Source organism: Mesocricetus auratus, unplaced genomic scaffold, assembly GCF_017639785.1.
Source record: "Mesocricetus auratus isolate SY011 unplaced genomic scaffold, BCM_Maur_2.0 Super-Scaffold_15014, whole genome shotgun sequence".
Lineage (NCBI taxonomy): Eukaryota > Metazoa > Chordata > Mammalia > Rodentia > Cricetidae > Mesocricetus > Mesocricetus auratus.
The window spans coordinates 4163829-4180588 of record NW_024429186.1 but is presented as its reverse complement, the minus strand read 5'-3'; the positions used below and the strand labels follow the sequence as shown (position 1 = coordinate 4180588).

Here is a 16760-nt window from a genome sequence, read left to right as displayed (position 1 = left end):
AAATATCACACTGATTCAAACACTGGAGATTACCTTGTTTCATTGGTCTCTATGCTGGCTGTTACTCACGTACTTGTTGTAAACGAAATACTCTATAGAATGAGGATGACCATCAGGAATCCAAAGCACTGTAAGAGTTGATGCTCTAGCAATGTAGGTTCGTGTTCTGTATAGACCTGCTACTGTAGAGCTGGGTACATTGACTGGGAAGGCCATGTTGATGAATGAGTTGTGTGAAAGGTAATTTAATGATACATTTGTACATCTTACAGGAATTATAATTAAGTAACGGTGCATTTTGATACAAATATCTGTTACATTCTAAGGCATGGAAACTTCTGCTGGACCAAACAGCCAGAGTCAACAATATAACTTGAGGTCACTTATGATTTAAAAATTAAGGAGTTTTTAATTTGCCCATATGATGGTGATTAGGAATTGACAGGCCAAATGTGTTTATAATTTATTCTCAGCTCTTGCTACAAAATTTCCCGTCACTCAAAATTCAGATTTATTTTCATCATAAGTCATCATCACAGTCTTCACTTTTATATTGTTTTATTAAAGAAGAATCATTTCAATACAGTCAGTCCCTGGACAGGAATTTGTCAGGACATGATGTACTCTAGAAGCATAGTAACTTAATACCACCTTGTATTTGGATGCCCTTTGCAAAGTTGACAAAAACAATATAGATATTTGGGGAGGAGACAGACAAACACACCTTCAGATTGCTTATTTCTGAGGGAGTCCACAGGATGATGTTCTCTGTCATCTCTGTCCCAGGGCAGTTTCCTGATCAGCCAGATTTCTCACACACTCAGGATGTGGTTGCAACACTGTGTCTCTTGTACAGTAATAGATGGCAGAGTCATCAGATGTCAGGCTGCTGAGCTCCATGTAGGCTGTGCTGGAGGATTTGTCTGCAGTCAGTGTGGCCTTTCCCTGGAACTTCGGATTGTATTCAGCAGCATCATATTCAGGAATAATAGCTCCAATCCACTCCAGGCCTTGTCCAGGCTTCTGATTCACACAGTTCATAGAGTATTCAGTGAAGGTGTACCCTGATGCCTTGCAGGACTGCTTCACTGAGGATCCAGGCTTCACCAGCTGAGGACCAGATTGTTGCAGCTGGACCTGGGAGTGCACACCTGTGGAGAAAAAGGAGCAGTGTATATCTTTGTCACCTCAGTCCCTGTCCCTTCCTCAGGTTAGGAACGAGAAAATCCTTTACCTGTAGTTACTGACACAAGAAAGTGAATAGTCCAGCTCCATTCCATGATGAGGATGTGTGTCTTCTGTACCTATGGAGAAGACACAGATCTTATGCTGTGCTGAGTTGTGGATGTCCTTGCATTTACCATAATAGAGTCAGGTAATTTGCATATTCATGAGCAGTGTACTTCTTAGATAAGGACCTAGTCTGCCTGGGGAGGAAGCTAGAGGAGACCTAGGTTAGAGAGCAGGATCCTTATGTTCCAGTCCTAATCCTTTGTGAGGATATGTATAGCATCCTATCCTAGGCCCTCTACAAAAGCTTAGTTTGTAACATCAGAACCCAAAATATCCATAGATTTCAGGTCTGAGACAGTGACTCCAATAAGTGCCAAGGTTATCAGATTGATTTACAGATGGTGGCTGTGATGATGGAACAGTGTTGAGAAATTAACACATGCTGAGTTTGGATTGTACAGCCTCCTTTCAGATATATGTAATTAATATATGAGGTTCCAATAGACCATACACTACAAAAACTCTCCCAAACTAACCAAAGCAACCATTAGCACAACAATGATTATAGCAACAATATCATAATAACTAAATTGTGGAAATGAACTTCGTTATCTATCAACAGAGGATCTCATCAAGATGTCATGTTTCTTTAAACAGCGCAACAGAAATTTTTCATCCACAAGGAATATGGAAATTACATCAGTTACTGGAAAATGAATACAGCTAGAGGTAAATGTATTAAGCCAATCTCAGAAATCAAACCTTATATGACAGTAATATCAGTAGTTTTCAAATATTGCATGCTCATATACAACTTTGAATAAATTAAATGATGATGTACAAGTGCGATTGTTTGGAAGAGTAAATGCAAAACAGGAGGGAAAAGAAAATGAAGAGTAGAGATTATGGGAAAATATAATTGTGTATGAAATACATGTGTATGGAAATTTTAAAAATAAGTAAAATTTCATATTTTTGAAATTTTAATCCATGTATAAAATATAGTATGAACATATCTATATACATTATGCCATACTGGTTCAACTTGTGACCTTTCAATATGTCTCTGCTGTGCTTCATGACCTCTTCTATTTAATTACCTAATAACAAGGTGAGTCCAACAGGCTCTATCTATATACACATATGTGGAACCCCTCGCTAGTATACCAGAAACCTCCAGAAGTCTTCCAAAGAAAACTGATCATATTTTCCCTATTAGTCATAAAGGCCAATGGATTCTCAGCTAGGTGGGGGTCCTCAGAAGTTTCTCTCCATCCATGTAATAGTTTTAAAATTGTTTTACTGTCTTTAGTGGTGTGAACAGACAAGAGACACACGAAGTTGTTTTTGTGAACCTCAGAGGAAAACTTATGGAATTCACTTCCTGTATTCTATCCAAGAAATCAAACTGATGTTGCTATGTTTGCCAGTAGACACCTTTACAAATTCAGCTACTTCACAGGCTCTGACCAAAGTAAATGAACTCAATGTTATTTTTATTCTTTTTTGCTTTAGTTTTAAATTGAAATTGGAGAAAAGGTTGCATCACATGCCAATCCCAGCTCACTATCCCTCTCTCTCCCTCCTTCCATGCCCTCCCAAAAACCCTCCCATTCCCATTCCCCCAATCCCCACTCCTTTCCCCAGGGAGGTTGATGTCCTCCATGGGGGGTATCCATAGTCTGTTGTTTCATTCAATGCAGGACCTAGGTCCTCCTCCAAGAGACCAGGCAGAGAGAGCATTCTCATTGTGAGACAGGCACCCAAAGTCCACTTGTATGCCAGGAATAAACATTAACCTACTACCAAAGGCCCCATAGATTGCCTAAGTCTCCTCACGGTCACCCACATTCAGCACATTCAGGGGGTCTGGATCAGTCCCATCTGGAACCCCACCAGTCTAGGATTCAAGAAACACCTCCTTGTTCAGGTCAGCTATTTCTGTGGGTTAAGCAAGTGCAGTCTGGACACTATGCTCCTCAGTCCTCCCTCCCTGTCACTGGGTTCATTGTCTTCCACTCAGTGTTTAGCTGTGGGAGTCTTCCTCTGCTTCCATCAGTCATCTCTGCTTCCATCAGTCATTGGTTGGAGGGTCTGTCTCCCAGACTCTCTGACAGTCAGACTGTAGACTGGACCTCCCCTAATCCAAAGTCTAAAATGCACATATGAGTGAGTACATACCATGTTTGTCTTTTTGTGACTGGGTTACCTCCCTAAAGATGGTTTCTTCTAGTGCCATCCATTTGCCTGAAAATTTCAATATTCCAGTGTTTATTTTTTCTGCTGAATAGTACTCCATTGTGTAAATGTACCATATATTCTCTATCCACTCTTCAGTTAAGGGGTATATAGGCTGCTTCCAAGTTCTGGCTATTACAAATAATTCTGCTATGAATACAGTGGATCAGACATCCTTGCTGTATGAATATGCAACTTTTGGTTATATGCCTAAGAGTAGAATTGCTGGGTCTTGTGCTAGGCTGATTCCCATTTTTCACTGCTTTTCAAAGTGGCTGTATGTGTTGGCACTCCCACCAGTAGTTAAGGAGTGTTCCTCTTTCTCCTCATCATCTCCAGCATAAACTGACAATGGTATTTTTTATTTTAGCTATTCTGACAGAAGTAAGATGGCATCTCAGAATTGAGTTGATTTGCATTTCCCTTATGGTTGGGGATATTGAGTATATTCTTACATGCCCCTCAGTGATGTTAGACTTCTCTATTGAGAATTCTCTATTTAGTTCTGTAGCCCACTGTTTAATTGAATCTTTTGGTGTTTTGGAGACTTGCTTCTTGAGTTTCTTGTAAATTTTATAGATCAGCCCTCTGTCAGATGTGGGGTTAGTGAATACCTTTTCCCAATCTGTGAGCTGATTTTTTTGTCTTGTTGACTGTGTCCTATGCTTTACATAAGCTTCTCAGTTTCAGGAGGACCCATGTATTCATTGTTGATGTCAGTGTCTGTGCTACTGGTATTATATTCAGGAAGCAGAAGAACTGGATACTGGCATGTAGAAAAATGAGGGTAGATCCATGTTTATTCCTATGCACATAAATTAAGTCTAAATCGATCAAATCCAACCACAAAGAAACTCATAGTTATTTTTAAAATAGTTTTCTTTCATACCACATTGTTTCTTTTTTTCACTTGTGTTTTGAATCTATATCATGTTACAGAGTTATGTTTCTGTATTTTCTGTGTTCTGATGTGTATTAATTTGTTTGATGTTAGTCCCTGTCCTAAAATATTTTTGTCTATTTTGTTTTTTTTCCTGGAGATTGAAAGACAGGGTGTAGAGCAGGGTAGGAGAAGATACATGAAAGATTTAGAAAGAGTAGGACAAGGGTAATCAGTGATCAGATGACATAGTACATATTTTTAAAAGATATTTGTAACACCATGGGGGTAGGAAGCCCAGAAACTTCTCCAGTAAGAGACATACTTAGATTAACAATTATGGGGAAATTACTTAAGTCAGAGCTAGCCAGTAAGAAACAAGCAAGGCTAACAGCTTCATAATAAGTATAGCCTCCTGTGTGTTTATTTGGGACTGACGCGGCTCTAGAAACAGGCTGGCGGGAAGGCTTCTCTCAAAGAAAAAGCTTCTCTTTACAGAATGGTGTCAGAGCGGGATTGAATTTCCACGTAGAATGACAAAAGCTTTAAAGGAATTTTAGAAACAGAAGAATGGAGAGAAGAACAGATTTTTGATAGCAGCATTTTTCTAAGGTGTTTCGCTAGTGACAAGCCGAGATACACGCGGCTCGCTTACCGGAGTCTTCCTGACTGGGCATTAAAAACAACAACAACAAAAAAAAACAGCCAGCCAGGTTGTTTTAAGAGACTCTGCTAACAATTGAAAGGTGTGTACGTACAGCTGGAAGTGGCAGCTTTTGCTAGATGTCAGCATGGACTGAGGCAGTAAGCTAGAATCATGCTTACGCCCGCCATCTTGAAAAAAAAATATGTCAGTTTAAAACAGCCGCGGTTTCACAGATAAGACACGTGGCCAGAAAAACATAAAGATTTACAGTAAAGTCAGACTTGGATGAACAAAACCTCTAAAGGTTTACAGTGTGTTTAAAAATATACGTGAGATTGAGAGAGAAAATGAAACTACAAAGTGGTAAATAAAAAAAAAAAAGCCAGCGATGTGATGGCACACGCTGGTAGGATTTACTCCAGAGGCAGAGGCAGGCAGATTTCCAAAGAGAAACCCTGTCTCAGAGAAAAATAAATAAAAGTAAAATAAATAAAGTAATAATAGATAAATAAATAAGCCATGCAAAGATGGAAAATACACAGAGAGTCCAGATACTGTATGCTATTGTGTTTTCAGTTTTTTGATTGCTCAGGAAGGAACAGCTACTAAAGTACACTTGATTATAAATGCTGCTGAATTAATTTAACTTCTATCTTTTGAAAATGCCTTGACTTCAAAATTTAAGTATAAGGATATGTTACTTGGGAAAGGAGATTTTACTTATGTTTCTACAGAAAATGAAAAGCTGAGGATTCCTTCCAGGCTTCTGTGGTTTGATGAACCAAGACCCCCGGAAGCAGTGGGCCAGATGTTTCAACAACTGAGACAGCTAAGATGATGGAGCTTTACACACCCTGAAAGTAAGGACTTCTAGAGGTTTCTGAGTTTTGTCATGATCCCCATGGTATGAACAGCACCTCCTTCCAGCATGAAGCAGTTTGGAATGAGCGACATCCTAATTGCCATCTTGGTTATAAATCTTTGTTTTCATTTAAATGGGGTTGTTCATAATTGGACAATGATATCAGCCGATCTCTTTTTTAATGGTAAAAAGGGGAATTATGGTATGGGTATGGTTTTTCATTTATTGATACAAATTCAAGGTCAATTTTGTGATGTGTATATTTCTCCTCTTGATTACGTATTGTGCTTATACTGATCTTTTAAAATGTAATGCATAATTGAATACAGACTATAGATAGTTACTTATAATAGAATTTATAGTTAGGTAAGTTAGGTATATAGATATATAGAGACGTATTTGAGACAGAGAGTCTTCAAACCTCTCAAAGACCTTCAGAAAATGGCATTTAAAATTGTTTAGGGTTTTTCTTGACAATGAGAAATGTCTGCTCCTGGCAGCACCAATTACGTCTTAGAGGAAGAGGAGCATCAAAGAAACTTGTTATGGAGTTTGCTTTCAACATGGCAAGATTAGCCATTTGGGCAAGAAACTGCTCTTGCCTGTACTGTTTGACAGTTGTTGTATAATCTGGACATGCAGGACCCACAGGAAAGTGACTACTAAACTCAGTCTTACAGGGTCCCTGCTTCATGGAAGAGTCTACAAAACTTTCTGCAGGACACAGAAAAATGACTGACAGACTGCTGATGCAGATGGACAGTTTTAAAATTTCCTGCTTTGCTGAGAAATGTTCTGGATACATTGTGGCCTATGGGCTGAAAATGGATGGCCCAACGTTACAGAGGAACTTCGGGTGACTGTCCAGGCAGTAAGATGTCTCTGTCAATCCTAGTGTTTATATATTATCCTTCTGTGGTCTTTGATGGAGTTGAAGACAGATAATAATAGTTATAGTTTTCCTTAGTTATGATAAAAGATATGCTACACATAGAACTTCAGACTCACAAGAATGAGATAGATGATATTTTCTTTAAATCTTGCTAAATGTTGATAGACAAAATGTTGTAACTGTGTTCTTTCTTGATAGCTGTTCTGTTGTATATAATTTGACTATGTTAATGTTAAGACCTTTTTTGTTTAGGCAGAATAGAGGAGATGATGGGGGAAGTCCTTTACATTTGTCAATAAAGCACTGTTGAGCCAATAGGAATCTAGATAGGTGGGACTAGGAGTCCAGGAGAGCTCTGGGAAGGAGAAACATACAGAAAGGCGAGATGTAACGCCATGGAGTAAGAAGCCCAGAAACTTCCCGGGAAGAGACATACTTAGATTAACAATTATGGGGAAATTACTTAAGTCAGAGCTAGCCAGTAAGAAACAAGTAAGGCCAACAGCTTCATAATTAATATAGCCTCCTGTGTGTTTATTTGGGACTGATGTGGCTCTAGAACCAGGCTGGTGGGAAGGCTTCTCTCAAGGAAAAAGCTTCTCTTAACAGATGTTGATGTTGATATAAATGAAAACTTAAAAAAGTAAACAAGGAAATATAGACCCATAAAAACCTTAGCAAAGAATCTTTAGTGTATTTGATCATGGAAACTTCACATGTCAACAATAGCAGTTGCAGGTCAACTGGCAAACCTAAGAAAGGAATCCAGAGAGGATACAGACTACCCTCCATGCCAACCTCATATCTCTACTGGGATTCTTGGCTCAATTGTTTTCCTTGACACCTATTATCTGTCCTGCAGGTTGGTGTCATTACTTACAGAGTTGTTACATTGCCTACCTTAAGCATTCCATCATTTCAACTTCAATGCTCCCAGAACATATCTGTGGGAAGAATGAGTCTTTTTTATCAGGACATACTGACTGGATGTTTCAGAGATTAATTTTTAAATTATGCCTATATGGTCATCATTGCCCCTCTCAATGTCAGTATCCTCTCTGGTTGATCTGTTCTAGCAGTTTCCATATGTAATAAGATGTCATGAGGAGAGAAATGGGTCTTTGTGGCCATCAGTCTTGCTACAACTGGAAGAGAACACCTGAACTCAGAGAAACACAATGAATCTTGGCCTCAGATATAGCCTTCTATGTATCCACACATGAATCCTGGGACACTAAGATACAGGAGTCAACAAAAAGAGGAGCCAGCACTGTGGTACTCACAGCCAAGTTAACTACTCGAGAAAAATACATTCATAAAGAGAAGGAGATAAAAGTCAAGCCAGTTTGAAGTGTGTCTCAATACATTTCCCATGCTGAACTATACTTACAATTCAGGGTGTAGAATATGCTTAAAGTTGGCATTTCATCCTCTCTTCTTCTCCGGGTGGTGTCTATAAAAGTCCACTTCATAGTCCAGGGTGGTGGAATGCTGAGGGCCCTCATGAGTGACAATGTACAAAACTTCTTGCCTGATTATTCACCATGGGTTCACTGAGACATCCCCCTCTCACAATAGAACTCATGCACAAAAGAATGGATGATAAGATTGTGGAGAGATGGTGTGAGCATCTGCTCCTAAGATAAAGAACTGTATCCCAATATGAGCTCTGTGAAAGAGTTTCCTAAAACTACATGCACTCATTGATTTCTAGAATTCTCAGTCAAACTTTACTGAGTGGATTATTTTACAATTCACTCTGTCTAGGACCTGGTTTCAATGATTATAAATGCAGCACAGTGCCTACTATTGGTCTTGTTATACTTCATGCTTCTGAGCACCATGGAAGGGCCTGAGCACAACCTGTGCTATTCCTTAGTCCCTTTGCAGATAGAACTGCATCTGAACATTGAATCATATCTTCTCATTCTTTTTCTCTGACAAGGAAAGACCATGGTATCCTCAATGAGCAGATATCTCAGGAGGAATAAGAACAAGTTTAGATGTGTTTCTGGAGATATCTGCAGTGTCTTCTCTGGAAGCTTTAGTTAGTGTAAATTACAGATGAATTCTACAATGACTTCAGCTATCACCTCACAATGAGTCAGTAAGTGGACTTGCTAATTATCGAACAACTGGACTGTAAAATCTTGGAGAATGTCTCTGAATGTTTATCAGACATGTAACTAATACTTCTTATGGATGACACACTTGGTGACACAAGTGAATCATTCAAAAGCATTAAAACATCCAGGCCATAACTGTGTAATCATATGAGAACACACATGACAAAGAGTTCCCACATTGCCACACAGGAAAGGCATCAGCCTTTCCAGACCCCAACCTCTGGCAAACCCAGCTTCAGATTCAGGAAGAAAGGAGACAAGTGGAGATGAAAAGACCCCCACCTGTACTCACTGGATGAAGAGATGGGAAGAAGACAGAATAAGAGCTCACTCAGCAATAGAAAGGCCACCTGACTCCAACAGAATCTAGAGAACCAACGACAGCAAGACCTGAAAAGCACTACAAAGACGAAGCAGAGGAGACAGACCTTAAAAATTATTTTATGAAGATGATAGAGAACCTCAAAGAGAAAATGAGGAATTCCCTTAAAGAAATAGAAGAAAAAACAAACAAAAAATCCATGAAATGGGGGAAAATTCAAGAAATAACAATTCTCTCAAAGAATGTAAAAAGTACCAAGAAAAAACAACCAAAATATGAAGGAAACAACTCAAACAGTTGAAGGATTGAAAGCTGAAATAGAAACAATACAAAAAACACAGAATGAGGGGGTGCTGGCAATAGAAAAGTTGGGTAAATGATCAAGAATCACCAAAAGAATACCAGAGATAGAAGAGAGAATCTCAGGTGTTGAAGACTCATTAGAGGACATACAGTCATCAACCAAAGAAAATCTCAAAACCAACAAATAACTAACACACAAAATATCCAGATATGGGACACTGCGAAGAAGCCACATCTGAGAATAATAGGTATAGAAGAAGAAAAAGAAATACAGCTCAAAGGTATAGAAAACATATTCAACAAAATCATAGAAGAAAACTTCCCTAATCAAAAGAGATAAAGGACATTTCATGTTCATCAAAGGAAAAGTTCATCAACATGAAGTCTCAATTTTGAAAATCTATGCCCCAAATACAAAGGCACCTACATTTGTGAAATAAACATTACTAAAGCTCAAATCGCACATAAAATCTCACACACTAATAGTAGGAGACTTCAACACTCCACTCTTGCTGCTAGACAGGACCTCCAGACAGAAACTTAACAAAGAAACTAAAGAACAAATAGAAGTTATGACCCAACTGGGTTTAACAGATATCTATAGAACATTCCACCCAAACACAAAGCGATATAACTTCTCGGCATCACATGAAGCCTTCTCTAAAATTGACCACAAAATAGGAAACATAGCAAATCTCCACAGATACAAGAAAACTGGAATAACCCCCTGTATCTTCTCAGACCGCCATGCATTAAAATTAGAATTCAATAATAACACAAATTACAGAAACCCTTTAAACTCATGAAAATTGAACAATGCACAAATGCACCATCCCTGGGTGAAAGAAGAAATAAAAAAAGAAATTAAAGATTTCCTGGAATTCAATGAGAATGAAGACAAAACATACTCAAACTTATGGGACACTCGGAAAGCAGTGCTGAGAGGAAATTTCATAGCACTAAGTGCCCACATGAAGAAAATGGAGAACACTCACACTGGAGAATTAGTAGCACAGCTGAATGTTCTAGGACAAAAAGAAGAAAAACTCACCCAGGAGAAGCAGACGCCAGGAAATAATCAAATTGAGGGCTGAAATCAATCAAGTAGAAACCAGGAAAACATTGAGAAGAATCAAGGAAACAAAGAGTTGGTTCTTTGAGAAAATCAACAAAATAGACAAACCTCTCTCCAAACTAACCAAGAGACAGAGAGAGAGCATGCTAATTAACAAAATCAGAAATGAAAAAGGAGGACATAACAACGCGCAATGAGGAAATCCAGAGAATCATCAGGGCTCCACAAAATTCGAAAATTTAAAGGAAATGGATCTTTATCTGGATAGATATGACTTGCCAAAACTAAATCAAGAAGAGATAAACAATCTAAACAGACTTATAACCCTTAATGAAATAGAAGCAGTCATCAAAACTCTCCCAACCAAAAAAAGCCCAGGCCCAGATGGCTTCAGTGCAGAATTCTACCATAAATTCAAAAAAGAGCTAAATCCACTACTCCTCAAAGTATTCAACACAATAGAAGCAGGAGGCTCACTGCCAAACTCTTTTTATGAGGCGACAATTACCTTGCCACCCAAGTCACACAAAGACACAACTAAAATGAGAACTATTGACTAATTTCCCTCATGAACATCGATGGAAACACTCAATAAAATACTAGCAAACCGGATTCAAGAACACATCCGAAAAATCATCCACCATAATTAAGTAGGGTCATCCCAGGAATGCAGGGATGCCTCACCATTAGAAAATCTATCAATGTAATCCATCATATAAACAAACTGCGAAAGAAAAACCACATGATCATCACACTAGATGCTGAAAAAGCATTTGCCAAAACCCAGCACCCCTTCATGATAAAGGTCCTAGAGAGATCAGGGATAACAGGAACATACCTGAACATAATAAAAGCAATATACAGTAAACAAACAGCTAACATGAAATTAAATGGAGAGAAACTCAACCCAATTCCTTTGAAATCAGGAAGAAGACAAGGCTGTCCACTCTCTCCATATCTCTTCAATATTGTACTTGAATTTCTAGCTACAGCAATACAACAAAAAAACGGAGAACAAGGGTATACAATAAGGAAAAGAAGAAGTCAAGCTTTCACTACTTGCAGATGATATGATACTTTACATAAGTAACCCTAAAACTCTGCAAGGGAACTCCTAGAGCTGATAAACACCTTCAGCAAAATGACAGTATACAAGGTTAACAACAAAAATCAGTGGCCCTATTGTATACAGATGATGAAGTGGCTGAGAAAGAAATCAGAGAAACATCACATTTTACAATAGACATAAACCACATCAAATATCTGGGGATAATGTTAATCAAGGAAGTGAAAGATATGTATATCAAGAACTTTGAGACTTTAGAGAAAGAAATCAAAGAGCATACTAGAAAATGGAAAGATCTCCCATACTCTTGGATTGGTAGGATCAACATAATAAAAATGGCAATCTTGCCAAAAGCAGTCAATGCAGTGCCTATGAAATTCCCTGACCTATATGAAATGACAGACTATGCACACTCCCATGGAAGGCTTCACCCTCCCTGGGGGAATGAGGGGATTATGGGGGGGTTGGGGAGAGGGCATGGCAGGAGGGGAGGGAAAGGGAGAGGGACCTGGAACTGACTTGTGAAGCAACCTTGCATCTTATCTAAATTTAAACTGAAAAATCAATAAATAAATAAATAAATAAAACAAAGAAACAAAATTCCGGAGTAATTCTTCACAGACATTTAACGAACAATAATCAACTTTATATGGAAAAACAAAAGGCCCATGATAGCCAAAGCAACCCTATACAATAAAGGAACTACAGGAGGCATTACCATACCTGACTTCAGTCTCTGTTATAGAGCTATAGCCCTGAAAACAGCTTGGTATTGGCACCAAAATAGACAGGTAGACCAATGGATGAAAATTGACAACCCTGATTTTAACCAACACATCTATGAACACTTGATTTTTGACAAAGAAGCTAAAACTATACAAAGGAAAAAAGAAAGCATCTTCAACAAATGGTGCTGGCAAAACTGGGTATTGGTATACAGAAGACTGCAGATAGATCCATGTCTACAGCCTTGTACAAAACTTAACACCAAATGGATTAAAGATCTCAACATAAATCCAACCACACTGAAACTCTTACAAGAGAAAGTGGGAGATACTCTTCAATGAGTTCGTACAAGAGACCACTTCCTGAACATAACACCAGTGGCACAGGCACTGAGATTGACAATTAACAAATGGGACCTCCTGAAACTAAGAAGCTTCTGTAAGGCAAAGGGCACAGTCAACAAGACAAAAATGCAGTCCACAGAAAGGGAAAATATATTCACTAACCCCATATCTGACAGAGGGCTAATCTTCAAAATTTACAAAGAACTCAAGAAACAAGTCTCCAAAACACCAAAAGATGCAATTAAAAAGTGGGCTACAGAACTAAATAGAGAATTCTCAATAGAGGAGGCTAAAATGGCAAAGAGTCCCTTAAGAAAGTGCTCAACATCCTTAGCCATCAGGGAAATGCAAATCAAAACAAGTCTGAGATACCATGTAACTCCCATCAGAATGGCTAAAATCAGAAGCACCGAAGACAATTTATGCTGGAGAGGATGTAGAGAGAGGGGAACACTCCTCCACTGCTGGTGGGAATGCTAACTCTTACAGCCACTTTGGAAATCAGTATGCAGAGTCCTTAGGATAATGGGAATAATTCTACCACAAGACCTAGCAATTCCACTCTTAGGCATATACCCAAAAGAGACACATTCTTAGAACAAGGACATCTGCTCAACTATGTTCATAGCAGCATTATTTGTAATATCCAGAACCTGGAACAAACCTAGATGGCCCTCAACTGAAGAGTGGATAGAGAAAATGTGGTACATTTACACAATGGAGTATTACTCAGCAGGAAAAAAATGGAATCTTGAAATTCGCAGGTAAATGCACGCTACTAGAAGAAACCATCCTAAGTGAGGAAACCCAGTCACAAAAATACAAACATGGTATGTACTCATTCATATATGGATTTTAGGCATGGATCAGGAAAGCGCCAGCTGCACGTCCACTGGCAGAGAGTCTGGGAAACACGAGAGAGATATGCATGGTACCCCAGAGAAGAGGAATGAGGCAAGATCTGCTGAACAGATTGGGAACATGGCGAGGGGTGGGGGCAGTGGTATCTGTGAAGAAGAGAGGGTGAGAAGAAGAAGACAGAGTAGGTCATGGGGGAACAGGAAGGTTGAGTGGGTGGTAGAATAGGAGGAAGAGGGAATCATAGGTTAGAAGAGAGATCTGGCACCAGTGAGACTCTAGTGATCTAAAGAGATGACACCAACTGGCAAGCTAAGCAATATTGGAGAGACTACCTCGAATGCCCATTCTTGATAATGAACTTGATGTCTATAGGCATCCTAGAACCTTCATCCAGTGACTGAAGGAAGCAGAGACAAACACCCACAGTTAAACACTGAACTGAACCCAAGGAACACAGTGACAGAGAGAGGAGCGATGAGCAAAGTGGCAAAGAATGCGCTGGCAAAACCAGCAGAGAGAGTTGATCTGAGCAAGGAAGAGCTCTTGGACCCCAGACCGAAAGTTGGGAGGCCAGCATGACACTGATCCTGACCCCCTGAGTGTGAGAGTCAGAGAGGAGCACTGGGCAACTTATGGGGCCCTGGGCAGTGGATCAGTGTTTATCCTTGGCATACTAACAGACTTTGTGTGTCCATAACACAAAGAAGGATTATCTCTCATCCTGGATTCTTAGGGGAGTGCCTGGATCCTGTCGTGAGAGAAATGACTGACTCTAGATATACCCTATATTGAAGGAACTGGCAATATGGAGGAAGGCTAGGGGCGAAGGTGGGGGGGGCGGAAGGAGGGGAGCGAGAGGTAACTGGGATTGACATTTGAAACAAGCTATTTGAAATTTAAATAATAAAATTTAAAAAGAGTTACCACATTGATGGACATCTACAAAATTCAATGAATTGCTTTTGAAACTCTGTGGTTCAAAGAAAACCGAATTGAGTAGAGGGTATGGATTTTGTCTGTGTATGGCCAAGAAACATCATTCTAACAAGAAGATATATACTTTGCCTAAGGGAGGCATTAGAGGTCGGGGTAGAATTTGATCAAATTCTAATATTCAGCAAGTGAAGAAGCGACCAGGCATTTCTTCACTGAAAGAGAACAATGTTCTGAAGTCCAAGACATCGGTGTTCTTGGAAAGACCAGTTTCATCAGAGAAGGAGGACAGTAATAAAGTATATATGAACTCTCTTGTCATGAGAAGTCCCAAACTGTAATGGCACATCTCTGCTACTCACCTTGCAATCACCTTCAGCTCAGCAGTCTGAGGTCTTTTGCATGCAGTTTAAGACATTGAGACTCTTCCAATAGAATTGTCTAGCAATTATCTAAGTAGACATCAGGTAAAATTTTGCAGCCATGGTAACTGCTGTACTCACTGTGCTTGCAGAATGTATTCAGTTCTGAATTGTGAAGAACAAAATTTTTCTACATATTGATCAGTCTGCACTTTGGATTTGGAGGAAAACAGGAGTGTGTCTTGGAAATAAACTGGTATTTTATGCATTATTTTTAATTTCCATTTTATATGAATTTATTTATTTTACATCCTGTCCACAGTTCCTCCTTCTTTATCTCTCTACTCCCTCCCCCCACTCCTCACTTTTGTTACAACCTCAATTCACTCTCTCCTCCATTTCTGTTCAGGAAAGGGCAGATCTCTCATGAGAATCAACACAGCTTAGCATATCAAGTTTCAGTAAGACTAATCATGTTCCAAATGCATTATGACTGGATGAGGAGACACAGCATGGTGAGTATTATCACAAAAGCCAGTAAAATAGTTTGAAGCAGCCCATGTTCACAATGCTAGGAGTCCCACATAGCTCTAACTAATAGGCAGTGGGTCTTATATTTCTGTGCAGGATAACTGGTCACAGTTCAGACTCTGTGAACCCCTATCATGGTAGTTAAGTTGATTCTGTGAGTATTTTTGCTCTGTCTTTTACACCTCTGACTCCTACATTTCTTTATCCAATTGTTTTCTGAGATGCTCAGTGGGTCTTCATCTTTTTCCACAAGTTGCTTAATAAAGCATCTCTGACATCATTTGACTTAAGCAACAATATATAAGTAAATGAGAATTTTAATTCAGCATACAGTCGCATAGGTTCTAAGAACCATAGAAGAATACTTACACTTATCAAAAGGTACTACTAGGATGGTAACATCCATCAATTCATAGCAATCAGATTTCTCCTGGAGAGGAAATTCTAAAGTTCCTGAGGTCCCCCGTTAGCTTATCATGGTGACCTCAGAGAATTTGTTCTCATAGATACTTTCTGCATATTTTTCAGGTAGGAATAGGGAACCTATATGTTCAAAACTGAATTCAAACAGCATTTATCTATTTTGAGAGGCATGCTCAATTCCAAGAGTCTATTATAGTAAAGAGGATTCCAGAAAACTGGTATATGGAGAAGGCAAACAGATAACAGAAAAACCCTGAAATATTTCTGCTCCCAGGCTTTATGTCTGCTCAGCAACACCCTGCTAGCTATGGGATGCTGGCAGGGAGGTTTCTTCCTGGGCTCACACTGAAGATTCATCACCGTGTCCACAGAACAGTAATAGGTGGCCCTGTCATCAGTTCTCAGGTTGTTCATTTGCAGGTAGGTATGCTTTGGGAATCGTCTCTGGAGTCAGTGAATCTGTCTTTCACTGAATTCGAGTACGAGTTCACATAGTTACAATTTTTGCTGCCTATGCTAGCAACCCACTCCAGTCCCTTCCCTGTAGGTTGGCAGATCCGAAACATGGCATGTTCAGTGATGGTAAATCCAGAGGCCACACAGGACAGTTTCAGGGACACCTCAGACTTCACTTATCCTTCAGCAGACTCAACCAGCTGCACCTCAAATTGGACACCTGCGATCAGAGAGGATCCTGATCAGGAAACTGTAACAAAAGTCTATTATCTCACCCATGTCTACTCATACACTCAATATCCCTTGCTATCTACCTTTTAAAAGAGCAACAAATAAAAAGTCCTCTGCCTGAACTGCAGGGTCAGGGCAGAGCTGGTTTTCAAGAGCAGAGCAGAAGGAGGCCATATTTGCATATCTTCCTGATATATCTTATTCTCTGGTGTGTGTCAGCCTTAGAGGCAGCAGGTAATTGTGCAAATAT

The 16760-nt window shown here is 39.4% G+C and overlaps 1 gene segment (V, D, J or C); it reads right to left on the bottom strand.

The window, feature by feature from the left end:
* Nucleotides 1-497: 497 nt before the first annotated feature.
* LOC110340575 lies at nucleotides 498-1329 on the bottom strand. The segment is given in 2 exon segments: nucleotides 498-1151; nucleotides 1235-1329. Coding segments are annotated over 2 exon segments (426 nt in total).
* Between the last annotated feature and the right edge of the window lie 15431 nt (nucleotides 1330-16760).